Here is a 27,984-nt window from a genome sequence, read left to right as displayed (position 1 = left end):
ACTGTTGTTGGTAGAAAAATAATTGCCAAAAGAAAAAGCAGAAGAGAAAATTTCAGTCAAAATGCAGTTTATTTTTAAGAATTCAAGTACATATGGAAGTATTAAAACAGTGAATTTATAAGGTTTGAAAAAACAAGACCAATGTGGATTGCTCCTCTTTTGAAAGTCTATTTAAAATCAATAAAAAAATATTCAGGAGTAAGGTTCAACATTTTTTCTCAAGCAGCAACTGTTCTACTTTCATTCCCTTCCTATCAGAGCAATACAAAATGTTGTTACAAAATGCCAGTGTAAAGGGCACTGCTTCTTGTCAAATTTTACTAGATTTGCAAAAGGCAGGTTTAAAAATTATCGAGTGGTGGTAGCTGCATGGTATCTTTTATTGGTACTGAAGAACCATGAACTATTATTTAAAATTCACAAATTCAAGAGATTTTCACAGTTATGAACAATGATTCAGAGGCCATAGTTAGGCAGTCTATGCACACAAAGAAACATTTTCAAGACTTTAGTCAGTACAAAGATTGCACTTTTCCTTCTCTAATTGGCAATTTAATCTGATTGTGGGAGTGGGTTAAAGAAATCTATAAACAAAAGCATTGCTAAGTAATTTTGCTTTGATAAAACAATGAAATAGTAAGGGCATCCCCCAAAGAGAGTTTACCAGATTATAAAATTATTGTATTCATGAACAGAAAGCCTCATAGATGCTAGGACTAAGCAGAATTTCAAGTTACAAAGCAAAGTAGAAAATCTTCTTTTTTCCTATTCTAACTGTTGGTATTCAAAAAAATAAATCCCCCAGAATAAATTTGTCCCTTGCTTACATCCTCTCCCTGCTCTGCAAGGCTTAGAAACTGCTGACCAGGTCTCAAGTGTACCAACTTAAGCAATGGCACTAGTATAAATGACTGAAACTCATAACTAAATCTCTAAGCAAAATGAAGAGTACAGGACAGGAGCCAGTGGTTTGTTTAAGCTGAAGGAGAATAATAGTGTGACTATTGCAAACAAGCTTCTCAAATGATGATTACTGTCTAACTGAAAAAGCAAATATAAAACCCAATTTCAGAATCTGTAGGGTAATGAAGGGAAAGCTGGATGAATAAAAAGTAACACAAGCATTAATATTACACAAAACAAGATAAACCAAACAAGTCATGTTAAAAGACCTCAGATAAGGGAACTGCAGTGACTATTAACAGAAAGCTGAAAAAACATAACAGCATATTTATGAATTCACACAAAACTGAGGAAAATACAAAGTCAGACATTTGACAAGTGATAAACACTGAAGAAAAATATTTCAAAAGTTTTAATAAAATTTCCCAAATGAGTAAGTTCCAGCTTCAATTTTAAAAGTTAGAGTATTTCAGCTTCCAAAGCTTCTTGCTCTGTTGCTCAGAAACAACTTTGCAAGATAGTGCTTGGCTTTTAATATATAAAATCTGAAATTTTGCATTCGGTTTGCACATAGTTGTCAATAGTAACTAGATTTTAAAACGTTTTTGATCTTTCTATTATTAACAGTATTTGAGGTACATATGGCTTCTCAAATTCCAACTTGCTTGACATGAGAGCTATTAAATGCAGATTGCTTCCATTGCTTTCAGAAAATTGGACCAAATGCAAATGTGATTCATAATTTATCCCCTCAAATTATACAACATTCTGTAAAAAAAAACTACAACCAATATTGCTACATTTTTATATAGCTTTAAAAAACTTGAAACTTTCTTGGTAGTGAATTTTTTTGTAAACTTGCACAAGTTATTCCATGGTTCAAACAAAATCCCACCATCCAATGGCACTGTGTTGACCTGTGCATTAATACTACTACTATTTTAATTTACAATTATTTAGCATTTTTTTTGAAGGATAATACACATCAAATTCATCTGTCAAATTACATTTCTGGTTTACCATGCAGATCTTTTAACTGCTACAATAATTGCTCTGCATTGGTCAAACCCAGCTTTGGAGATGTAGCTCCACACCACAACTTTTCAATACATACATAGGTTTTGCTCCACACCCTCAAAATACTGATGAAAACTGATTTCAGTATGCGTTAAGTTTTTTTAAAAACTACAACAGATTCAACAGTTCTTTTGCACTTACCATTGTTATGCTTACGAGGCTTAGCATATTAAAGAACTGAAAGCTTTTTTTATAATTTATAATTTTCTTAAAAGATATTGCATTATATTAGAAAATGTATGATCCTTGTTCGTTTCTTCAAACTTCTGGCACAATATCAAATATTGCTCTGATTTGAGTTCTAAGAGATAGGAAGATGTTGCTTCAGGATTTCTTTTGTTGTTGGAGGCATTTTGTCAGGAAATTTTATATGAAACTCTACTATATAGTCACCACGTTGATTTGGAGTCTTAGGAAATGGTAAACCCTCTCCTCTCAGCCTCTTCACAGTCCCGGGCTTGATAACATCATTGCAAGGTAGGGGAATCACTCTGCCATCAATTGTAGGGATATTAACTGTACAACCACACAAGGCCTATGAAAGTAAACAAATATTTTATTATACTAAGATACTTAGAAGCACTTCCATCTGACAAAAACTTAAGATAAAACAAATTGTACACACAAAATGGAACAGGAGAAATCCATTTATTTTATCCGGTTCATCACTTTGAAGGAAAGTTTGTAGTTCAATACTGAGGAAACAATGAATTAGCATCCTTAATCAGGGAGAATTTTTAGACACTCTACCTAAATCTCCCTCAATAAATTCTGCTTAAATAGTTGGTACGGAGACTTGTGATTGGACTGGACAAATGCATGCTGTTAAAAGAGCTACCTGTTGATCAGAATGATCCTTTCTCAGCCTTGGTTTACATTATTAAACTATCACATCCTTAATTAGTAACAACTGCTGTATCCAGGGTATCATTTACTAAATGTTAATTGCAAGGGAATGATACAATTCGTCCTTAAGCCATAAGTATTGGGCCCTGTGCAGAAGTTTTTCAGAAATGTTAAAGATTGTTTTTGCCAGTTATGCTACTATCCTGGTCTTAGTTGATAACTTTTATTTTGATATCCTCGACAATATAGATGCGCCAGGCATCTTTGCAGATACGGCGACAGAGTTTGGAAACATAGTGAAAGAGGATTCTGGTGTGTCCCACCACTGTGTGAATGGAGTGTGGTATTGCAACGAACCTTGTCATTTCTAATGTATTTGGCCTTTAAAAGACCATATCAAATTTATACAACCAAATTTCTGAGGTCAATCTGCTATCTCTACTCATTATGTCACTCAAAATATAACTGCAAAATGGCAATTTAGAAATGTACTAGCATTCAAATATATGAGAACATGTTTGTAGTTTCATCACATTCTTAAATTCCTGCAAAATCACCAGTAGCAGGAATTATAACCACTCTAACTTACTAAAAGCAGAGAACAGAAATTGAGCTCAAGTATTGCTGTGTACCAGTCTCTATGTCCAGACTCTTTGGAAATTAAATACTGTTAAGTCCTATTTCCTCCCTTCCAACAGATTTTTTAATTATCTTCTCCCACTCATCCCTAATTCTATATCACTAAACAAAAGATTATTCCGAGAAGACTGGCCTTGTTAAAGTGTTATCTTAAATTGCATAATAATGAAATTAGGTAGAAAATGACATTTGGGAAGCAATTTTTAAAGAAAAGCTGGGTCATTAATATTGCAGTTTCAGGCATTTTGTTCTACTAAAACTGATTGCTGAGCTTTCTAAAATAGTTTCCTACATATGAGCTAGGCTTGTAACCCATATTCACCCTGTTATTTCCAATATCAAAGTTTAACCTATTTACACAAAAAACACTAAGCTATGCAGCCACAAATGTAAACTATGTAATATAATATTAAGAAATGAATCATGCTAAAACACTTCCAGTTATTATAGAACAATATATTATCATGTTAGGAATAGGATTTGTAGTCACTTTTCATAAAAATTGGAAATTTTGATACTGAAATGCAGTTTACAAAAACAAAATTGGAAAATTAAATGCACACAACTAGTAATGGTCTATATTTGATGTTCATTCCAGTAACAGTAATATAGCTTTCTTTAGACAAGCATAGCATGTTCAAAGATTTATAAAGCAGAAACTTCTGTTCTGCCCTATCCATTTTGTTCCACGCACAAGAGACATCCAAATGGTAATTCTAATGATCAATTTATAAATGCATGTGTAATCCTTATTGCTAGAGCTCCTGTGCATGCATTTGCTGAGGCTATATTACAAGGAACATATTCTAAAATTGACATAGTTTAAAGAATTCAAATGTCAGTGCAGCTGTGAGAGAGCGCGAGCGAGTATGCATTGCAGCAACTTCAGACATGTAAAAGATGTGAATACATTGTGCATGCCCATATTTGCTTTCAGGATTAAAATTTACAACCATAAAGTAATCAAGAATGAAAATCAGTGGTTGCAAAGTTGTTGAAAATTCTAAGGGACAGTGTTGATGTTCACTTGGAAAGGCAGAGACTAATTAAGAGTCAGCATGGTTTTGTAAAATAGTCTCACAAATCTGATTGAATTTTTGAGGTGGTAACTAAGAAAACGAAGGCAGTGAATATGGTTTACATGCAAGGCTTTTGACAAAAATCGACTAGGTTAAGGCACAAGGGATCTGAAGAGTGTTGGCAAACTGGATCCAAAATTGATTTGGTGATAGGAGGCAGAGGGTAGTGGTGGATGGGAAAGTCTGTAATGAGTGGTATACCAAAGGGATTGTTGCTGTGACCAGTATTACTTGTAATATTATTTATATAAATGACTTGGAGGAGAATGAAAATGGTCTGATTTGGAGTTGTAGACAGGGAAAAAGGTCACCTAAAAAGATACAGCAAGACAGATCAGATGGAAAGTTGGGTGGAGTGGTGGTAGATGGAATTTAATGGAGACAAGTGTGAGGTAATGCACTTTGGGAAGTAAAATTGTGGTAGGACATGTAGAGAAAATGGCAGGGCCTTTAGGACGTTGATGTACACAGACACCTTGCGGTGCAAATCCATAGTTTGCTGAAAGTAGCAACATGGGAGGATAGGGTTGTGAAGAAGACATTTGGCACACTTGCCTTCATTGGCCGAGGTACTAAATATTAGAGTTGGGATGTCATGTTGCAGTTGTACAAAACATTGGTTAGGCTGCACTTGAAGTAGTGCAAGTCTGGTCGCCATACTAACTTCCTGGCCACTGACGTTAGACTCACTGGCCTGTAATTACCTGGCTTATCGCTGCTGCCCTTCTTTAATATGAATAAAAGGTACCACATTTGTAGTCAAGTGGCACTTTACCCATGGCCAGTGAAGATTTAAAAATCTATTAGGATCCCAACAATTTCCTTCATTGCCTCCTAGGATAGCAGCCTGCGATGCATCTCATCAATCCCTGGGAAATTTACCCACCTTTATGTCCGCTAAGATATTTAATACATCATCCTTTTCAATGATAGAATGCTCTAGAATATCCCTATACCCCTCTCTAAAATTTGCAACTACATTTTTTTCTCCTTGGTGAATACATGTGAGAAGTATTCATTTAAGACTTCACACTGCCCCCCTCTCCTAAAGTACTCAATTCCAGCCTACCTGATCTTTCCTTATAAATAAATATCTCCAGCCCTAGTAATGTCCTTATAAAATTCCTTTAAATAATCCTGATTATATCCTTTTTGAAATGTGGAGACCAGAACCATAACTAGAGTTACAATGGTCTAACTACAATTTTATACAGTTTCTGTATATACTTCCTGCTCTTATAATCTATGTCTTAGACAGTAAAGGCAAGCATTCCCTTTTCCTTCTTAATTACCTGGCATCTACCTTCAGAAATCTGTGGATACATTCTGAATGTCCACACTTAAGTATGCAGCTAGAGATCAGGCACAGTCTACTACTGCTCTTTGTATTTGCCTCCCTCAGGCTTATCCAGCAGAGCCTCATTCATTTAAATAGGGGAGCTGATTTTCACTAACAAAGGGATGAAAATATGTGGTTTTCATACTTCTCAAACATAGGCAATGGCCATGTGGCCCACCAAGTCTATACCATTTCTCAGAGTTAATCCATTAATCCTATATGGATATCTGACGAGAGGACAGGTTGAGTGAGCTAGGGCTTTTCTCTTTGGAGAGGAGGATGATGAGAGGTGACTTGAGAGAAGTGCATAGATTGAGTGGACAGTCAGAGATTTTTTCCCAAGGCAACAATGGCTAACACGAGGGGGCATAATTTTAAGGTGATTGGAGGAAGATACAAGGGGAATGTCAGGGTTAAGTTTTTTTTATACACAGAGTGGTGGGTGCATGGAACGCACCACCAGCAGAGATAGTGGGGGGCAGATACATTAGGGGCATTTAAGAGACTCTTAGATAGACACATGAATGATAGAGAAATGGAGGGCTATGTGGGAGGGAAGGGTTAGATAGAGCAGGATAAAATGTTGGCACAACATTGTGGACTGAAGGGCCTGTACTGTGCTGTAATGTTCTATTCCTTTATTTCCTAGTAACCAGTAACACATGTCATCAACTTCTCACTGATTCTACTACTATCCACCAACACTCAGGACAATTTACAGTAGCTAATTAATCTAACAATCAGCACACCTTAGGATGTGGGAGGCAACCACAGCATCCAGGGAAAACCCACATGGTCAAAGGGAGAACATGCATACTTCACACAGACAGTATCCAAGATCAGGATTGATCTCAGGTGTCTGAAGCTATGAGGCACCAATGCTAGCTGCTGCATCACCAATTTTATTAATACTTGAAATACATTTCTATACATTAATTTATTAAAATTTAAACAATTTTAAATATCAACAACAGTCAGTAGGCAAGGCATGGGCTGTCAGGGCCTTGGCTTTTGCCACCAGCTGTGTAATTGTTGCTTGTGGCCTGCTCTATTTCACTTTGCAGAAAGAGCATGGTAGCAATGCTGAGAGGATGTTAAATCATATAGCTACAAAAGGCAAGTACCAGCACTGGGAAGGGTTGTGAACAAAAGATACAGGCTAGTTCCAGCAAGATCAGGCCCATTGGTTCAAAAGCAATGGACACCCAAACTCTAATTTAGTTGCGCCATTGAAAAAGAGAGTCATCTGTAGTCAAACCTTCAAATGTCTGAAGATTTTAATGACTGAATACGGTCTTTGTATTCACTGCCTACATGGAACAATTAAATACATTCAGCAGACAAATTAAACTACTGTAGAAGAACCACACTGTATAGGTTCAATCTATTCATATACCACCAGTTTGAGGTTACCTTGCTTCATACAAGGTGATTAAATGTCAAAATGGCAGTACAGACAAAAAGAACTGAATAATTTAAATCAGAAACGTTAGTATTGTTCTCGATGGATGAATTATGAATGATCCTTCCCCATCAGCAATTATCTTGTGAATCAGCATATTTAGCCAAGCTTACCAACCACAGATCCATTACTTATAAACATTGAAGATTTGGTTAGTGTGGTATGAGGCTGATTTGTCTAATTCAATTCTCCCATCTCCAAAATATGATTACCCATTTTGTTTCTCATTCACCTAAAGACTGGATCCCACTTTCTAATTGGCCTCTTAAGCTCCTGGCCTAGTTTTACAAAGCCAATGCAGCACTGTTTGACACAAAATTGTCAAAATCCAAATTATATTAATATGAAGGTGACAAATTTGTTTTTAAATTATGCTTCAAATATTTGAAGATAGGACTTATGATAGCCATTTCAGAAATGTGGCAGTTTCAGAAATAGTTATTAAAATATAGGAATACCTACATTAAGCTGCAATGCACACAGCACAATACTGTATTTTCTTTGCTATCATTTCCATTTGAATTGGACAAGCAGCATGAATAAGGAAAGATGAAAAAAAACTATATTCAAGAATAACACCAAGTTAATATAACGACTGAACATGTTCAAACTTTTGGTACTGGGTAGAATACTCATAACAATTCAGTTATGAACCACATGATTGCACAAAAATGCATTCAACAATCCTAATCTAAAGAGAGACTCTTAATCTTGAAAATTTCAACCAACAAAGCATTTACTAGCTTTCAGGAGAGTGAAGCTCAGATTATTACTATCCTTCTTTTAAAGCAATACAAAGACCCTGACTCACCTCACTGGCCAGTGATGCAACACAGGTAGGAAAATAGGATTTTGCATTCATGCTCTTATAGATTGAACTGCTTTCTCCAACTGCAGTATGGCACTACAATTAAGAGCTTAATAAAAATTCGTAAACAAAAACATAGCTGCGGGACATCCTATCACTAGAAACCGTCAAACACTACCAACTTTCTAAACATCCCAGTTTCTGCTCCATGATCCAAACCTTGACTCAATTTACATGGATGCCTTGTAATAAAAGAAAATTGAAGTCTGATTCATATCTTACACAAAGAACATTCCTGAATAAGATTACAAATTCTAGAAACTACTTTTTGTATGATGCTGCAACACTTACAAAAGATAAAGAAACTTAATCCTTTGAGCAAGAACATCAGCATATTTGCTCAGTTAAGACAGGAACATACCTAACCAACTTTTCAGGTCAAGTTTGCATCCATATGTCTATTTTAAAATTATTTTTAATGTGCACAAAGAACAGAATCCTGCATTTTTGGGGAATACAGTATGAATAAGTACTTCTATTGTATCTGTTTGATTTTAACAGACAGGCCAAGATTTTGTGTACGCACAGTCAAACTTATTTATTCATTTATGGGACAAGGGGTGTTACTGGCAATGCCAGTGTTTATTGTCCATCCTTTACTGTCCACAAATTATTGGTAGGGAGTAGTCTTCTTGAATTGACACAAGTGTAGTCCCAGAGAAGAGATGGCTAGCAATTTTCAGGATTTAAACCTAGTGAGAATAAAGCAGCATAGATCATTTTTATGCCTCAAGAGCACTTGTATTTTTTTTATTTCCACAATCTGCACTATCAAAGTAAACTTAACAGCTTTTTAATGGTAGCAGTATTATTTTGAAGGATCACTGAATTTTTATCAAGTTTAGACAGAAGCAGCTAATGTGCCTTCCAAGCATACCAAGGGGCAGCATGGGTGGAGAGCATATTATCCATTAAAGGGGATGTTTGCTGACCGCAGGTGACATCAGTAATTCTTTGGCAAAGGCAAATCCACTTTCAATGACTAGCAAGTATACTGATCGACACCAAACTTGGAGATTGATGCAGGAAAGCAGCAAAACCTGATCAAGCAGCTAGCAAAGTAACGCATTCTCTGAAAATGAGTGAAACAGAACTGGCTCAACTGTTTACTGGCCAACACCAATGGTTGCAACATGCGATAAGCCATAATTCATGTTTCTTTGATGGGTAGTTGAAATAAACCATCATAAAGGTATATGGATAGGAAAAGTTCAGAGGGATATGGGCCAAATGGGACTAGCTTAGATGGGAATCTTAGTTGGCATGGGCCAGTTGGGCCAAAGGGCCTGTTTCCATGCTGTACAACTATATGAAAATAGCCAATTATGGAAGACAACCAAAAATAGTGGAACAAATACACTTTGCTAATCAATATATAAATTGCGAAAGAAAAATCATGCACAACAAAAAATGTTTGAATTTAGAGTTACAATGTATCCATGTTAGAATAAATCCACAGCCCAGTTTGAAATCATTTCATATCTTGGTTTGTTCATCAAATTGATGTGCCTTTTCCTAAAAGGAGAAAACACTGCTGGTCCTAGATCGGGAGCTGCAAGACAGAGTTCAGCCAGGCACATCCTCTCCACACCAAGTGCTACTCACCTGCCCAAGAGAAACTCACCAGACAAGGTCAAAACACAGCTTCCATAGCAGTGATTTCAATTTAAATGTTCATAGTGTTTCATGACCCACAAGTTGGCCAGGTTCATCAGATGCATGCCATTTCTTCCAGTTTGCTCTTGGGTACATACTACAAGGCAAGGATGTCCCCAGCTATTTGGGGAGGCCATTATCCAGGCTCATTAGCCATCACTGAGATAGTTGCTTCACTGGATCTCTCTCTCTACTTGAATTGGTTTAAAAATAAGTTTTCCAATTATTCCTTGTGTTCCAGACCCCTAGTCCCAGAACTTCATTGATATGGATCAATATCATCTAGTTTCCAAGGTGTTACTGAGACAAAGCTACCCTGCTATTTTACTCTAATTCCATGCAGAATGCCTCCCAGCACAACAAAAAATTACTTAGATTCACTGCACAGTCAAGCCATGTGAAACTTGGTCTACAAAACTGTTCATTTGGATGCATGCAAAAGCACGCTTTTATTTGTGTGCTGGTCATTTGGCTCCAGAGCCCAGATCTTAACCAGGGCAAATAGGACTAAACCTGGGACAATTCACTTCTAATGGCCAGAAAGCATGGATCTTCTGCCATTTAGCAGTTTGGGTGAACAGACACTGTCTCCAGATGGAAGGCCTGGGATACTCCATAGAGGTATTGAGCTATATGGAGAATTCAATGTTCAGAGGCTCCTGCCTGATTGACAGGAGACTATATAGAAAACAGGCTCCCATTTGCTGGTTTACTGTTAAGAGGGGCTTGGAAATACAAGCAGTTGTGAAGTAACTTGTTGGCAGGCTATGAAAAGTAATTCTCATTCAGATCAACTCCATGAACACAAACATTTTTTTTTGTGGAAAACTCCAATCTGATTTTGTACTAGAGATGTACTCAATGGGATGTCAAAATCAAGATGCTACAAGGTTAATACCAGAGAGTGACACTGAGTTCAGTGCAACTCAAAGCTGAACTAGTCAAATTTCCAAGTGTATGAGCAAAACAAAGATTTGCCTTTTATAAAGTTATCCTTAAAAAGAAATACAACTTGCACAAGATTGTAGCAATATTGAATATTAAGTGCATGAAAGGGTATGGTGACCCAAGGATTAATTTATTGCAGTAGAGCAGTAAATTAATAAGAAATCAACCATGTTGGTTCATCTGGAATCAGGTAGGCCAGAATGGGCAAGGTTACAACATTTCCTACCCCAAAAGACATTGATGAACCAGATGGGTTTCTGAATGACAGTCTAGTACTTTTTTTTATATCAACACAAGAAGTGGCCATTCAGCCCATTGTTTCCATGCAGGCTTGTAGTGAAGCAATCTTGTAGTCTCATTTGCCCTCTCCACTTTTCCCTGTATCCCTGACACACATAAAACATCCTTTTGATTCTTTTGCCATTAAATTCTACTAAAGGGAGGAAAACCAAGTGGTCATAGAGAGGGCATGCAAACTCCAGATAGCATCTGATATCATGATTGAAGCTGAGAGGCAACAGCACTAACTGCTGCACCACAGTATTGTGTTCACCTGATGGGGAGTTCCATAGAGACCAGCTTTTTATTTCAGATTCACTTACTTGAATTTAAATTACCTATTATCTTGGTGAGATTTGAACTCATTTCAAAGTTTGTGACGCCATATATTTCACATCATAAAAAATATTCACAGCAACTTGTGCTTTCACTCCTGGCTCAGCCCTTTTGCCTGTGAAATCATTTTTATTTACCACTTCCCGACTGAAATATTCTGATGCTAACAATTCATATTTCATGCCCTACAATCTTGAGTCCCTCCAGTCATATGCTCACCACTTCCCCATCATCTCCATTTCCTCATCCCCCTCCCCTAATATATCATAGCTAAATGAGAATGGTATTCAGTAGCCTGGATCTTTTTGACACGAGTCAAATCTCACTAAGGCAATCGGGGAATTTAAATTTAAGTGAGTCTTAAATAAAAACCTGGTCTCTATGGAACTTCATGTTCAGGACTATTTAGAGAGGAGGGAAGGAAAGAGGACAACCTAGGATAGGAATTGAAGTCTAAGATAACAGTGCAGGTACAGATCTATTACTAAAGATCTTTTGCTTAGAAATTATTAAGAGTGACACAAAGCAGTCTAAGTGAGCTGCACAACATAGTGGAGAATTTGGGAGGAGGGTGGGTGGTCAACTTGTCACAGTAGATTTCACTTACATTGTGGTAGATGCAGAAATCTGAACGAAAATATTTAAGCACAGACGAGTTGCAGAGACTATTCAAGAACTGGAAGAACGGAAAGTGCAAGGGGAGTTTGAATTGCAACTGCTGTGGATATCCAGAAGGAACCTTATTGACAATTTCAGGTTATTCATATTGCTTTCTATGTGCTGACATTAACCATACCTGGTGCAAGATTTTTGGGGTAATTTTTAATGTTACAATGAGTCGAATCAAGATGGTTATGGCTGGTGGTTCCAAAGCAAATTGCTGGCATTCAGTTGCTCTTGGGTAAGTCAGTCCCAGTCTCATGTGGACCCACTACAAGTCCAGGAGGTGCTGAATCACAGATCTTAGTGCATCTGTCACATTGCTCTGTGCAGGGAATCCTCAGAATTATGCCAGCCAAACCTTGCACTGGAGTGGCAACCTTATTGATTTGAATGAGGATTCCCTGCCCTGTAGATTAGATGGGGAAAAAGGCAAATTCAGTTTTTTAAAAATCTTATTTTACTTTATTTTAATGCAGTTGTTTTAAATTAATTTAAATTTGAAATAAATTTAAGCAATCTTAATAGGTTTTAAGTTTCTCCAATATAAGGAAAGTATTAGAGCTTTCACAGACTTGGCAGAAGACTAGTCATGCTTCCCATTATAGGCTTTCAGGGTGGTCCGAGGGCAGTGTCTCAGAAGCTTGCTGCTTGAGGTTTCTCTCACAGACATCAGACCTCACTTTGCAAGACACTGCCCAGTATAGGGAGGAGGAAATTGGCTCATTCGGTTCTATACTTGGCCCAGGATATGGGTGGGTAGGAAAATGGGTGAGGAAAATCCAGCTTGGTTTAGCCAATTAACCATTTTTAAAGAAAGGGCATTTGCAAAAGAAAAACAACACAAGTCTCCTGATCACGGCTAATTTACAATTATCTGTATTGAGGTTTGTTTCTCCACATCATCCATTTCCCACACCAAATTTTATTTCTATAATAGCATCCCCATTCTAACTTTATTATATCCCCGGGGGCCCCCCGCCACCAATTTGAAAACACAAGGTGGTGGGTTTTTGTTTCACTGGGGAGATCTGCTATACAATACTAACCATACTCTAATTTCCAAAAGACAATTTGTGTTGTAAACTTCTGTCAGGGCTGGATTAATGCTTCAGTAATGGTTGTCGCCACATCTTTTCGAAAAAAAGTTCTTTCACTGACTGCAAGCAGATAAGGTCATTGATTCAAAACTTTTCATTGCCAGATACACTACCCTGTCTAACTATTCCCTACATTTACTTGTTTTAATTTCATATTTACAGCATCTACTGTTATTGTATTTACATTTCAGTGCCACATGCACCTGGCATAGAACTAAATCTTTTTAGCTTGGAAAAATGAAATTACACAGACTAAGATTTTGTATCAACCACAAGTAAATGATCACATATAGCATTAACTACATTTAATTATGCATGGAATCCATCAACCTAGAATTTTGCCAGCATTTGCAAAGGTATTTTAAGCAGCTTCAGTGCAGCTGACATGCAAATTATTTAAGGGGATTTTGCCAATTTTGGTTCCCAGAGAAGTCCTCTGTGCACAGAAATAGATTTCACAGGCATGTGGGAAGCCTATCCATTTGTATTTTACATTTGTCTTTTTAAAAAAAAGACTAACTGGAATACACAGCACACAAAAATGAGGCATTATGTTTTCCTAAAGCCAATCTTCTGCACTGATATCAGGTAACAAAAAAAATTACAGTTGAAAATAGCCTCAAGATTTTAAAAGAAACTTATTTTTACCTACCTCTCTAAGAGTGATCTTGGCTACATAAACTACATTGGATCCATCCCTCTTGAAATGAAGATGAGGTTTATCTTTCAGAATAAAGACTATATCAGCTGGGATGTTGGTTGCTGTTTCATCACCCTCCCTTGGAAATGTGATCTTTGTGCCCTCTTTCCAACCTCTTTTAATAACAACATTCAGAATCTTGTCCTCCATCCTTGTGGTTCGACCATCTGGGTTCAATCGTCTACGTGTGATCTTCATTCTTTTGGTACAACCATGATAAATTTCTTCAAGAGATACTCTAAGTTCATGAATTACTGGAGGATCCTGTACCTTCCTTCGAGTATGGAGAGAGTCTGGATGCCGTCGATTAAATCCATTCATTCCATTAAATCCAAAATGGTTAAATTCATTGAAGGGATCATGATCATCATCATCGTCATCAATGTCCATGTCTTCATGTCCAAAGCCATTAGCCATTCTACTGGTACGTCCTTGAGTACCAAAGAAAATATCGAAAGGACTTGACCCACCAAAGAAGGAAGCAAAGGTAGCATGTGGATCGCCATGGAAAGTGTAATGGAACGTGTTACCAGGGCCACCAGTGGAGGCTCCTCCAGCCTTCAGGCCTATAAAATTAAAAAAAGGATGAATTAAACTTATTTATAGAATGTGATCATATTCCACATTAAACTTTACAATATGAAAACAGCAATGATCCATTTGCAATTTTACTGATGTCATGATAATCTAATTAAATGCCTATTTCTACAGTGTCATCCAAACTATAAAATAAATGCTCAATGGATAAGATTCAAGGACATCTACTGCAGCTAAAATGTTTAAAAAGAATGGATTTGAGAAATTACTCTTAAAAAGGTAAATTTGAAAGACTCTCTTAACTATTCTACTACTAAATTTTAGTTGCATTATATTTGAAAACCACAATTGTATTGTCAAGAAAATATTCCAGAATCTAATTCAGAAATATAATTCATTAATGGCTATTCAATACCAAAATCTTTTCTACTTCAAACTCAAGAATGTGTTTTTCCAATTATGACATTTCTAGTAATAACAATACTTGCTCTTAACCAAGGTTAAATCAGAAATTGCGTTTATACAGAATTCTGCAGTACATACGCAAGAAATTTTGTCAAAGTACACAAAAGCTTCATTGCATTTTATAAAATTCAGATGTGATAAGAAAGAGGTAAGTATACACTCGGCCTCTGTGGTTTTGGTGCTGTGCCATTCAAGTCCAAGCCATTATCTCCACAAAATGACAGCTTACCGCAAAAGATCTAGTTTTAACTTTTCCAATGCTGCCCTACCTGTAAAAACGACTTCAAGTCGTTTAATATTCACATTGGTTGGTGGTTCAAAAGCCACATCCACTATGTATTAGGTAGATCAGAAAGAGCATGTTGTATTCTTTATTTATATCTGCATACTAGTCTTTTGTGAATCATGTTGCATCTCAGATCTGCTAGCTTTTTTGTATTTTTCCTGCCAAAATGGAAAATGTCTATTTCTCACTTTATATTCCATTTGCCAGATATTTGCCCATTCCCTTAAATCACATATATCTCTTTGTAGCCTCCTTATGCCTTTATAACTTTATATTTTTATAACTTTGTTTCCTTACTTTCTTTATATCATTAACAAATTTAGCAACCATACTTCTGGCGTTTGCATCCAAGTTATTTGCATAAGCTAAAAAAAAAACAGGGGCCCCAACGCTGATCCCTGTGGCACATCACTCATTATACATCGCCAAACCGAGAAAGATCCATTTATGACTAATCTCCGTTTCCCATTAGCCAGCCAATCTTCTATCCACACCAGTGCGCTGCCTCCTACACTATGAGCTTTAATTTTTCTTTACCTTTGATGTGATACCTTATCAAGTGCCTTCTACAAATCCAATATATATCCACCAGTTCCTCTTTATCCACAGTAAACATCACCTTCTTCAAAGAGCTCCAATGAACAGGTCCAACACAATTACTGCAAGGTCCAATTGTTCTTACATTTTATGAGCAGAATGAAAACATTTGTCAGTTTGTAAACCAGTTCTGCAGCAGACAGTTGCTGATGCTACTGCAGCCACTTAATGAATTGGTTTATGGTCTACTGGGTTTTGTGAAATCAAATGTATTCCCAGAGAGTACATTTACCTGGGTCTAATTAATATCACCTGTGAATTATTTGGAATCACCATGTACACCATAACTGTGTATATAAAGGATGATGTCAATATCCAGAATCACTACATTGTTAAATTAATAATTTATGGATTAAGCACCAGCAAATTTGAATATTTACAATAAAGCTATTTCAGCACAAAATGTTGAATGTCCAAAACATTTAAACTGTGAATATATCGCTTTTATCAAGGAGACATAAAAACATGCAAAATTTGTTCAAAATTGGACCAGTTTAACAAAAAAAGGTGCCCAGTCAGAATGACTAACAAGGTGCAATAGCTTCCACATTTTTTACTTACATGAGAGTGTCACTGATAACACCAACAGGTACATTCCATAAAATGGCAGTGTCATACAGCATGGAAACAGGCCACTCTGCCCACCATGTCCACACTGACACATCCCAATTATTCCCACCTTCCAGCAACTGACCCATAGACTTCTATGTCCAGATTCATGCTCATCTAGACAGTTCTTAAGTACTGTCAGCAACTCTGCTTCCACCACTCTCATGTAATGTATTCCAGGTAATCACTACTCTCCTCAAAACCTCCTTGGAGGTTGGAATCCTTGGGCCACAACAGCTTAAAGCAGAGAAGGAGCATTTGGGATGGTACTAGGAGCCTCAGGTCCATGCACTGGGAGCAGACTGAAGTCCTGGGTAAAAGGCAGAAGGAGCATATCACCTCACAAACCATGAATTCGCCTATCCCATTAGTCACCTTGGAGAGGAAGCAAGTCATTCTTGATCCTGAGGGTTCCTCCATGAAAGGCTGGGCTAATTTCTCCATTTCTACAGGATCTGCACTTTCTAGGGTGGGATCTCTTCCCTGATGTTCATCACACTACCTTCCCCTACTATGCAGCAACTCTAGACAGTGCAGAAAGATTGGTGTAGCGAAGTGGCCAGTGGAGTTGGTGTAGAAAAGATGGTCAGCAGCAAAGTTTCTATTATTCCACAAGACATTTTGGAGAGTTCTGAGCAGAAGCACAGAAGTTGCCATTGCCAGTTTAAGCCAGTGCCGCACTCTGGGACTTCCATGTGAATGAATGGGCAATCCTTCATTGAATTCAAGGTAATTCAGTGGATAAAACATTGCTTTTTTGTATAGACATAAATATCAAACAGAATCACATCACTCAGCCATGGAAAATATTAATTCATCATTCCTCGGTAATATACTTTCTTAATGAGGTCAGCTGAAAATGATTAATGAAAACTCTGGCTAGTTTCTTTTTTCATTTCATTCAAAGGATCAAGGCATGTTACATTAATAGCACCTCAAAGACTAGCTAACTCATAGGAGCTTAAGGTTTGGTTCCTGCTCACCTCCTAGTACATTTGTGAAAATAGGCATCAAACAAAACTTTGAAAGTAGTGTTGGGACAGTGACAATCTTTCTCGTAGCAAAATTGCACCTCACCTACAAAAGGCTTCCCATGGGAATGAAACTAATTTTTCAAACTAATGAAAAACTGTTCAAACTACAGCAACTACACTTCAGAACAGAGGCCACCCAAACCATAGTGGTCAAGCTATCATATTCAGACATCCCTTACATGTGTGCACGCTCAAAGGTCGAACTCCAAGACATCATCAACTCATCCACCAAAGCATACAAGAGAGCCTTTCAGTCAATATCCACAAAGCCAAAGTCTTCTACCAACCTGCCCTGCTGCATCATACTGCCCTCTGGCAATAAAAGCTCACAATGGAAAACATGGACCACTTTCCATCTATTGGAAATCAGCGTTCGATTAAGGCAGACATGATGATTAAATTCACTTATGCCTTCAATGTGGCAGACCAATTGTGGAAAATAGTATTTGAAGATTAAGACTTCAGATCTGGCACAAAACTTATGGTCTACCCTGCAGCAGTGATCCCTGCCCTCCTAGGTTCTTCTAAGACTTGGACTACCTACAACAGGCTTCCCAAAGCACCACAAAAATACAAACAGTGTCTGCAAGTTCTTCCAAATTCTCCCAAAGCACAAATGAACCACCTTCAACATTCTCTCCCAGGCCAACATCCCCAGCAATATATCTTAGGTACATTCAGCTGGCTACATTGGACTGACCAAAATCACTTGCATGCCTGGCACCAGATTCCCAAAACAGAGACTCTATTTAGAGTTATTGCAAAGGGAGATTACCAGGAGGACAGAAAAATGGATTAAAAAATGTGCTCAAAGCCTTATTGAACAAATGTAACATTGCAATTAACTCCCAAGAACCTCTGGCCATGATCACTAAAATGGGGACTAAGCATTCAGTATGGCATTGAGAACCTCAAGACCATAGATCAGCAGCACATAGAAGGCCTGCGTAAGTGGCGGAAGGGGAGCAGTGCCTTACAAACTATCCATCCCACGATTGTATGGTAAAACTCTGGTAATCTGAAACTCTTGGGACTTTGATGGTTCAAGGTTATTGAATCTTATTCTTGTTACACTTTTAGAGAACAGTACAGCACAGTACAGGCCCTTCAGCCCATGATGTTGTGCTGACCTATATAAACACCTACTCCATGATCAATCTAACCCTTCCCTTCTACACAGCCCATAACCCTCCATTTTTCTTACATCCATGCGCCTATCTGAGAGCCTTTTAAATTTCCCTATTGTATCAGCCACTACCACCACCCCCAGCAGTGCATTTCATGCACCCACCACTCTGTGTAAAACAAAACTACCTCTGAGATCTCCCTTAAACTTTCCTCCTCTTAGCTTAAACTGATGTCCTCTGGTATTGGCCATTGCTGCCCTGGGGAAAAGGTGCTGGTTGCCCATTTTTATGCACCTCTATCAAGTCACCTCTCATCCTGTGTCACTCCAAAGAGAAAAGCCTTAGGTTCTCATTTCAAAGGAATGAGAACCTTTCCTCATAAGGCACATTCTCAAATACAGGCAGCATCCTGGTAAATCTCCTCTGCACCCTCTCTAAAGCTGCCGCATCCTTCCTGTAATGAGGTGACCAGAACTGAACAGAATACTCCAAGAGTGGTCTAACCATACGTTTATAGAGCTGCAACGTTACCTCACGGCTCTTGAACTCAGTCCCCCAACTAATGAAGGCCAGCACAGCATACAATTTCTTAACCACCTTATCAACTTGCACGGCAACTTTGAGGGATCAATGGACTTGGACCCCAAGATCCCCCTGTTCCTCCATGCTGCTAAGAATCCTGCCATTAACCTTGTACTCCACTTTCAAATTCACTCTTTACAAAGTGTATCACTTCACACTTTTCCCAATTGAACTCCATCTGCCACTTCTCCGCCCAACTCTGCGTCCTGTCTATAACACGTTGTAACCTATGACAACCTTCTACACTATCCACAACACCTCCAACTTTCGTGTCAAGTGCAAACTTACCAACCCATCCCTCCACTTCCTCATCCAAGTCACTTATAAAAATCATGAAGAGCAGGGGTTCCAGAACAGACCCCTGCAGAACACCACTAGTCACTGACCTCCAGGCAGAATACTCTCCATCTACTACTACCCTCTGCCTTCTGTGGGCAAGCCAATTCTGAATCCATGCAGCCAAGTCTCCATGGATCCCATGCTTCATGACTTTCTGGATGAGCCTATCATGGGGAACCTTGTCAAACTCCTTACTAAAGCCACATACCCCACATCCACTGCACTAACTTCATCAATGTGCTTTTATTTCAATTTTCTTTACATTGTCAAAATAGCTGAAACATACAAGCACTTTGGACCCTTGCCCATACCAGTTGGTGCCTCCAACCCCTTCTCCAGCCACACAGTCAGTCCACACTCCCAGTCATACATGACCATCTTTAAAAGTGTACAGATCCATAAATAGTAGGTCCATGGCTAATGAGGATTTAGTGCCCTAATGATGAGTCAAGTGCCAAATGATCATGATTTCCGAGCAATCAGATACCACATTATTGCAGTTTTACTGTACTTGCAACAAAGTATTGGAAACTTCCAGAAATCACATTTCAATTCAAAAACAGAAAACGCTGGAAACACTCAGCAGGCCAGGCAGGAACTCAGATGTAAAACATTAACAGTTTCCAGCATTTTCTGTTTTTGTTTTAGATTTCTAGCATCTGCAATTATAAAAAATTTCCATCACATTCTGATTTGTTGGTGTTAATCCAAGTATTACACAAACTAAAACAGAAAACTGTAAACAATGCCAGATATAGAAGTGGAAAAAAGCTTCCTTGCAAAAGGGAGGTTGTCTGAAGATACTTCAAGTCATCCCCTACAGGGGCTCAAATGGATCATAACTAACAAAACTCACAAAATGAAAAGAAAAATGTGCAGTATCCATTCTTCTTCATGCCAGAATTTGAATTTCACTGTATTAATTTCAAAAACAAATGTAATTTTTGAACCAAACTGTTTTCAGTAAATTATTTACTTCCTTTTTTCTAATAATTATCTGCGCATTTGTAAATGTTAGTTATATTAACAAAAAGGAAAACTTTCAGATAATCCAAATTTCAGGATTTGTTTTTTCATCTGATGTGATCTGCACAATATTGAAACATAGGTTGTGGTTGCAATTTAATGTTGATTAACATTTTGCTATATAACAGCTGGACAGACTCCATTTTTAAAATCTTACTCAATAAGTTCTATGCCACATAATGTGCTTTTAATGCTAACTATAGAAAAAGATAAATTTTTGAATTATCAGTGAACGGAGGGCTATGTGGAACTGGCACATAATATATCCCACATTGAAATATTCAATAATAATTAGAATGTGGTCTCTGCAAAATCATTCTATTCTACTGGCAGGATAAGCAGTCCATCTCCCAAGCATTGCAACCCTAATTCATATGCCCAACTCCAGACTTCCAAATTAAGCACTCCATCCCAAGTAAATGATTACCAGGTAAAGGGAAGAAATAATTCAAGGATATTCTCATAGCCTCCCTGTGAAAGTGTAACATCCCCATTAATTTGATGGAATGCCTGACCTAGGACTCCTCAAAATGGATGGAATTGACAAGCTGGAATCCATTTGTTAGGAGCACACAGAAGCCTATTGTAAGTGGCGGAAGGCACACATCAGCTCCCAAATCACCCACCTGCCTGCCCCATCAAGGGGGCAGGCAGGTGGTGATTCTGCTCCACCTGTGACAGAATCTGCAGGTCTATCGATGTTCTCATCATCCACTTCAGAAGACACCAAAGTAGAGTGAAAAGCAAATTATCAATTGCCATTTGTGGAACAGTATGTTGCAAACTTCCATGACTTTTCACATGTAAGTGTCCATAAACTTCATACCCAAAAGGGCTTCAATGTTTTTATTTCTAAGAAAAAAAAGGAGGGGGGGGGGTTTACACCTAGAGCAAAATTCACCCATTGCTAGGGAGCAGGTTTAAAAGAAATAGAGCTAGGACTTTTCAGAATGAAGAAACAACACTCTTCCATTCATAACGGAGAGCAGCAGTTTAAATTCCTTATGTAATTGCCAACTGATGCAAGCCAACTGTTAACAGGAGATGGATTCTCCTTCTCTACCAATTTACTCTATCAGTTTTCTGTAACATCTTAACAACTTCAAGCAACCTGTTAACTTTCTAAATTCCAAAGAATACAACTGCAGTTCATGCACTTCCTCATAGTTGAACCCTTAGAGTCCAGGTATCATTCAGGTAAATTTATGCTGTACTCCAATATATCTTTCCTAGTGTGGTGCACAGAGCAATTCACAATCCTCCCTATGTGGACTAACCAGGGTTTTGCAGTTGTAGGATAACTTCTACCTCCTCATGCCAGGCCTCTAAACACACAGCATTAAGCCTTTTTGATTTCATCCCCTACCCACCATCCATAGTATTTTAACAACTATATTTTTGTTTTTGTTTGGGGAGGAGGGGTGTGGGTGGAAGAGAAACAAGCTGTCCCACTCTTTTTGGAAAGTCACTGTTAGCTTTTCACAGAAATGGTTTGTTCCAATGGAGTTAGGTTCAAAAGGGTGATCTCAGATCTTGTAGAGTTTTGCCTATGCTTTAATCAATTAAATATATCTTGTAATTTAGTGATTTCATTTTCACTGCTTTGTATTCCCAGCAAATGTAGCTGATAGAATAGGAAGCCACATATCAAAGCTGTTGAATAATTTCAACCCCAAAACAGATCTTTATCAGAGACTACTGACTAAATCATGCTAAATGGAATGTCTATCTATTATTTTCCCCCCTAAACGTTAGTAAAAATCTTATGTTCCTATTAATATATGTATGCTGATGAAAGGTCACTGACCATCAAATAATTACATAGCAACAGACCAAGGAAAAACTGGATAGCACGCCACTACTAATGTATAAGATACTGCTTATAGAATAATTATAACACATCACTGCCAAACACAAATTAAGACCCTAAGAGCATTTCCCTCAGACTCCGCCGAACTGCTTACTTTGCTCTTTTCAAGTTAATTGGCAGCGACTTCAGTATCTTCACCTTCGTTATTTTGAGTCATTACCACATATCGATTACATTGAAACGCCTTTCGTTGAAAATTTAAAGTGAACCACCATTTATGTGGAATAGAATAAAATTAGAACTGCACTCTGAAGGTACTATCAGAGGAAAAGTGGTTGTAACAACATACATAAAAAAAAGCCCTTCAATATCCTACAATGCTGTCGCTGACTGCATTTAGGAGTCTAAAAGAGCACTTGAATCACTTAGGCATATGGACCAAGTGCTGGGCGGTGGGATCAATACGGAAGGGTGCCCACTGGTCGCCGTGGACCAGTTAGAGCCGAATAGTTTGCTTCCATGCTGTACAATTCCATAAATAAATTTCACACTTGCAAGCGAATCTAACATTTATCCTGCACAGGCAAGCAGCAGCCGCTTCCCGACAAGTGGTGCCTACAGTAACAAGGGCAAGAGACCAGCTCACTCCAAGGACACTCACCTTCTTCCCCATATTGATCATAAATGGATCTCTTCTTGGGGTCGCTCAGCACTTCGTAAGCCTCGGCTATCTCTTTGAATTTCTCCTCAGCATTAGGCTCCTTGTTTTTATCCGGGTGAAACTTCAAGGCCATTTTCCTATAAGCTTTTTTAATTTCATCGTCGCTGGCTTCAGAGTTGATGCCAAGAATGTTATAATAATTTTTACCCATGATTTTTCAGCAACGTTGTTCTGCAAGCCCACCAGAGAGCAGCGATTTTGCTGAAACCATAAGAATATATAATTGCACACATTTGTACTTAATTCCATATAACGATAAAAACATATACAGCAATTTCTGTAAAAGGAAACACAGCCAATTTTGTGTGAAAATAAACAATCATCACGCTCAGTCGTGATGCATGCAAAATGCGCGTTAAAATTTCCTCCAAATTTAAAGTATTTCAGGTCTAAACCACAACATTTATTACCGTTAAATGTGTTTCTGCCTACTTTAAACCAACACGTCAACTGGAATCACCCTCTAGTACTCACTAACTTGCTAGATGCTGCTGCGCCGGTTGGAGCGTAACACGCCCCGCCTACCTAGGCGATGATTGGTCAGTTCGTGTAATCGCCGCACTGAAGTTGGTTTCAATTGGAAACCTTCCCATATAATTCGCCAGTTCACAGCAGTGATTGGTGAGCGACGATGTCAATCATCAAATATCTGAAGGGAGGGGACATCTACAGCTAATAAGTTAGGATGAACTGGCGGCCGTAAGGGGTGATTCATGAGATGGAATTAGAGAGGGGGTGCGGGTGCAAGAAGAGAAGCTTCGAGAAAGATTTCGTCAGCGGAAGTTGATAAAGCTTCCGGTCGTAGTGGAATCGCCTGGGAATGGACGTAACAGGTGGAGCGGCATTTGTGTTGAGATCATTTATGGTCGGTTCGTTTGGATTGGACGGAGTATCCCTCCCCCTCATGGTTTACTTTGATGCTATGATACTGTTGGTTTCTTTATGAGTGAAATAAACTAGATGACGATGGATGAGTATCGTTTGGTATCTCGTTCTCAGATATAGATACGTTCAGTGAGTGAGTGAGTCTAGAACCTGGCAGATGGGATGCAAATGTTGGGGGAAAAAATAACGTGAGGCCATCTATCTTAGTGCACGAAGCAGAAAAATAATTTCAACTGACTGGAAGATGTTACAGTTCTAAGAGATCTAAATGTCCTTGTACAGAACTGAAATTTAAGGTATAGGTTAGTGTAGCAGTTAATTGGGAAAGCAAATGCTATTTTGTCCTTTATTACTAGAGGATTTGTGTGCAGGAGGATAAATGCCTCGCTACAGTTCTACAAGTCCTTAGTGAAACCGGACCTGGTGTATGGTGTACAGGTTTGGATTTGCCTAAAACAAAAGCAGCAGAGCAAAGATTCACCAGAATGGTATCTGAGATGCTGGGTTTCCTGTACAAGGAAAGATTGAGTAGAATTCTCTAAACTTTTGGAAAAAAAAAATCTATGGTCATCTCATTGGAATTTCAAAATTCTTACAGCAGTTGACAGGATGCAGGAAACACTACAAAATGTGAAGTGATCTATTTTGCGAGAACTAATAATGCCATGAACGTTACTGAGGAGCAGAGGGACTTGAGTGTATATATTTGAGGATTCTTGAAGGTCCTATCAACACAGATAAGGTAATTAAGATAGAAAACTTTACTAGCTATTTACTAGAATATAGAAACAGGGAAGTTATGGCACAACCTTAAAGCATTGGGCAACACCTGGAGAACTGTGGTTCTGCTTGTTGCACTATTGGAAGGATGTGATTGTATTGAAAAAGATGCAGAGAAGATTCACCAGGATGTTGCCTAAGATGGAATGTTTCAATTATCAGGAGAGACTGGATACGCTGTGTTTGTTTTCCTTTGAAGTGGGGAAGGCTGAGGGAGGATCTGATTGAGGTCTGCAAAATTATGAAGGGCTTGATAGTCATGAACTTACACCTTCAGCAAAGGTGCCTATAACCAGATGGCATTGGTTTAATGTAAGTGACAGGGTACTTAAAGTATTGTTTTAATCCAGATGGTGATTGAAATCTGGAATTCACTAGCTGCCCCAGAGGGCAGTAGAGGCAGTCACTGAGTTCACTGAAACCAGAGTGTGACAGATTTCTGGATATTAAGGGAATTAAAGGATATGGGGATGGTTCAGGAGAATAAAGCTGAAATAAAAGATCATCAATGATCTTGTTGAATAGTAGTGTAGGCTCAAAATACCAGATGCCATACTTCCACATTCTAATTTTGTTCCCCATTGCATGTGCTTAAAATGTATTTTCCCTGGTCTCTTTTAGGCAGTCAGCTGAGGTGGAGGATGACTCCAGTTCTGTGAATCCTGAGGTTGGCTGATATGTTGCAAAGGCTACCACAGGTGGGGCAGGAAGTGTTTGATGGGGCAGATATTTGGGCAATTTAAGGTATCGTGGAAAGTTTACAACAGGAAAAAGAGTCCATTGAGCCCATTCTGCACATCTTTTGCTGTCTTTGCTTGGTCTCTGTGTCAAAAGATTAGAGGTTGTCATGGTTCCCCTAGTTTGAGCATTCATGGCCCAAAGATTTCCATAAGTCAACAAGTATGTTAAATGTTTTTCAAGGAGGCTTTGAGAACATCCTTGGTTTTTTTTTCTGCCCTTCTGAAAATCACTTTCTATGATGGTCCTTGGACTGGAGTGCCTGTTTGGAAGTCTGGACAATGTGGCCTGCCTATTGGAGCTGGTTGAATGTAATTAAAACCTCAATGCTAGGAATATTGGCCTGGGAGAAAACACTGATGTTTGTTTGCTTAACCTGCCAATGCACTTGGAGAATTTTGTTGATGGAACCTCTGCAGTGCTATAAGGTATCTACCATTGGTATTTTGTATCACTGAAGCATACAATAGTGTTAGAACCACTGCTACGCAGTAGACCATGAATTCATTGTTGGGGTTAAGTTCTTGATTTTCAGAAATCCTTCTATGAAGGGCTAAAGCTGTACTGGCACACTAGAGACTTCTGTCAGCTTTTGCTGAGGGGTTATTCTGAAATATGGAAAATTCTTCTAGGGTCTCATTGTGAACCTTTATTGCTGGGGAAGTGTTGAGAGAGTCAGCTTGGTAAGATACTACCGAGGAAGGTCATTCAAGCCATTCTACATTTGCTGGTTGAAAAAGAACTGCCCCACCCTATTCCACCTCCCAACACTAGGTCTGTAGCATTATAGGTCGCAGCTCTTCAAGTACAAGTAATGTTTAAATGTGTTTGGAACTCATTGCCTGAAAGAGTGGTAGAGACAGACAATCCTGAGTCCTAATACCCTCTGGCTGAAAAAAGTTTTCCTCAGCTCCCCTCTAATCCTTCTGCCAGTTATTTTGAGTTAGGCCCCTGACTATGCGTATATATGAAAAGTATACTGTGCATACTGCAGCTTGCTGGCTAAGGTTGCGGTGACCTCAGGGATACCTTAGGAACAGAGGTTGAATGGTTTCCCATTTGTCTTTCATCCTATTCATGTGGAGCTTGTTTGTAGGTTAGATGCATTATTACATTGCAGAGGATTGAGAAAAGGGGTGAAAAGTTGATATCACCTTGCATGACTCCAGGATGTTTTATTGAGGTTGCATCTCATTCTTCTGAACTTGATCTTTCTTCAAATGATAAATCTGCCATAGCCATGATCAAACTGATGAACTTTTGTTTGTAAGGAGACCAAATCTACGCACAATATTCTTGATGTGGTCTCAGAGCCCTAAGCGATTGGATCAAGATGCCTCTCAAATCCCCTTGCGATAAATGCCAATGTACAGTTTCTCTCCCTCCTTGCTCATCGCTGTTGGTCTTAGTGTGGAGTGTTCTGAGGCAATGTGCAGAGGCTGGTGTTGGGTGGACTGTACTGAACAATCCAGCTGCTAGGCACTGAGATGTAGGGTTCAAGGATGCTCGATGGCTAGTACAATGATTGTGGGGAACATTACAGGAGACTGAAAGTGATTGGTAATATGTTAATGGACTGCCTGGACCTTCTGTTGGAAGTGATAAAAGCTGCTGTCTCCAGATCACTTCACTTGGCTGCACAGCTCTCCAAAGCCTGAGCCTGGAGACTCTTCAATAGTAACAAGTTCAAAAGCAGTCAGAGGGTGAGAGACAACATCCTCCATCAGATCCAACTGGAGGTGATGAGAGGAAGTAGAGGATCCGGGTGGTCTGTCAACATATGAAGAAGCTGCTGTGCGTCCCCATCAATGGCCTGTACTCATTGCTGGCTAGAATGCAGCCCTGATCCCTGCACGTTAGCATTAAGCAGATGCAAAGCTCATGTTTGCCTTTGCACATAGTTTCTGTGGCTCATGCCACCCCAAGCCATGAGGTGATGAGATCACTTTAATCATTTCACTGTTGTTGGAGCACCAGCGGAGACTGTACCCTCACTACCCACATTCAGCAAGACCTGATCTGACATGTAGCAAGTAATATTTGCACTGCACATGCTAGGTAATGACCATCTCCAACAAGAAAGGGAGTCAGAGTTGAATCATCCAGATATTATTGTATGCAAATTACCCTTCTGATAACATGACACACTGACTTTGAAATATATTACCATTCCTTCATTGTTGCTGTCTATATCGAAGAATTTACTATCCTGTAATGCTATGGGAATACCTTTACCATACAGACTCTAATCTTTAGATTCGGTGCATCAGCACCATTTCAATTAAAGATAGATTATATGTACTGATTTTGACAGTAAGGACTACATCTTTAAATAAATTTGAAACACAACCTCCAGAGATGAAGTTATAATTGATGGAGCCCATTTTGACTTCTTGCAGACAATATCTATAGGTTTATGAAGCACGAGCTATTACTTCCTTCAATGTGTAACTTGTATGTAATCATCAGCACAAGACTACATATGTCAAAGACTCTCATGAGCAGCTATGTAATTGTTTACTTCAAAGTAGGCCAATTTTTACATGTTTACAAATA

At 38.5% G+C, this 27,984-nt stretch overlaps 1 protein-coding gene across 1 annotated transcript; it reads right to left on the bottom strand.

The window, feature by feature from the left end:
* Positions 1–53: 53 nt before the first annotated feature.
* On the bottom strand, positions 54–23,510 carry dnajb5 (DnaJ heat shock protein family (Hsp40) member B5). The gene is made up of 4 exons (XM_052037868.1): positions 23,436–23,510; positions 22,966–23,226; positions 13,845–14,458; positions 54–2,515 (listed from the first exon to the last, which is right to left on the bottom strand). The coding sequence occupies exons 2-4, from the start codon at positions 23,174–23,176 to the stop codon at positions 2,282–2,284; spliced, it is 1,059 nt and encodes a 352-aa protein (XP_051893828.1). The 5' UTR covers positions 23,177–23,226; positions 23,436–23,510; the 3' UTR covers positions 54–2,281.
* Between the last annotated feature and the right edge of the window lie 4,474 nt (positions 23,511–27,984).

Source organism: Pristis pectinata, chromosome 2 (assembly GCF_009764475.1).
Source record: "Pristis pectinata isolate sPriPec2 chromosome 2, sPriPec2.1.pri, whole genome shotgun sequence".
Taxonomy (NCBI): Eukaryota; Metazoa; Chordata; class Chondrichthyes; order Rhinopristiformes; family Pristidae; genus Pristis; species Pristis pectinata.
The sequence above is the reverse complement of the archived record's forward strand: the minus strand, read 5'-3'. Positions and strand labels throughout refer to the sequence as shown.

What these genes read in the sequence shown, in the direction of transcription:
- dnajb5 (XM_052037868.1), bottom strand. Translation starts at nt 23,176, where the DNA reads ATGGGTAAAAATTATTATAACATTCTTGGCATCAACTCTGAAGCCAGC. An exon ending in TGATCAATATGGGGAAGAAG is followed by an intron (nt 14,459 to 22,965) that starts GTGAGTGTCCTT and finishes TTAATTTTATAG; the next exon opens with GCCTGAAGGCTGGAGGAGCC. An exon ending in CCAAGATCACTCTTAGAGAG is followed by an intron (nt 2,516 to 13,844) that starts GTAGGTAAAAAT and finishes TTACTTTCATAG; the next exon opens with GCCTTGTGTGGTTGTACAGT.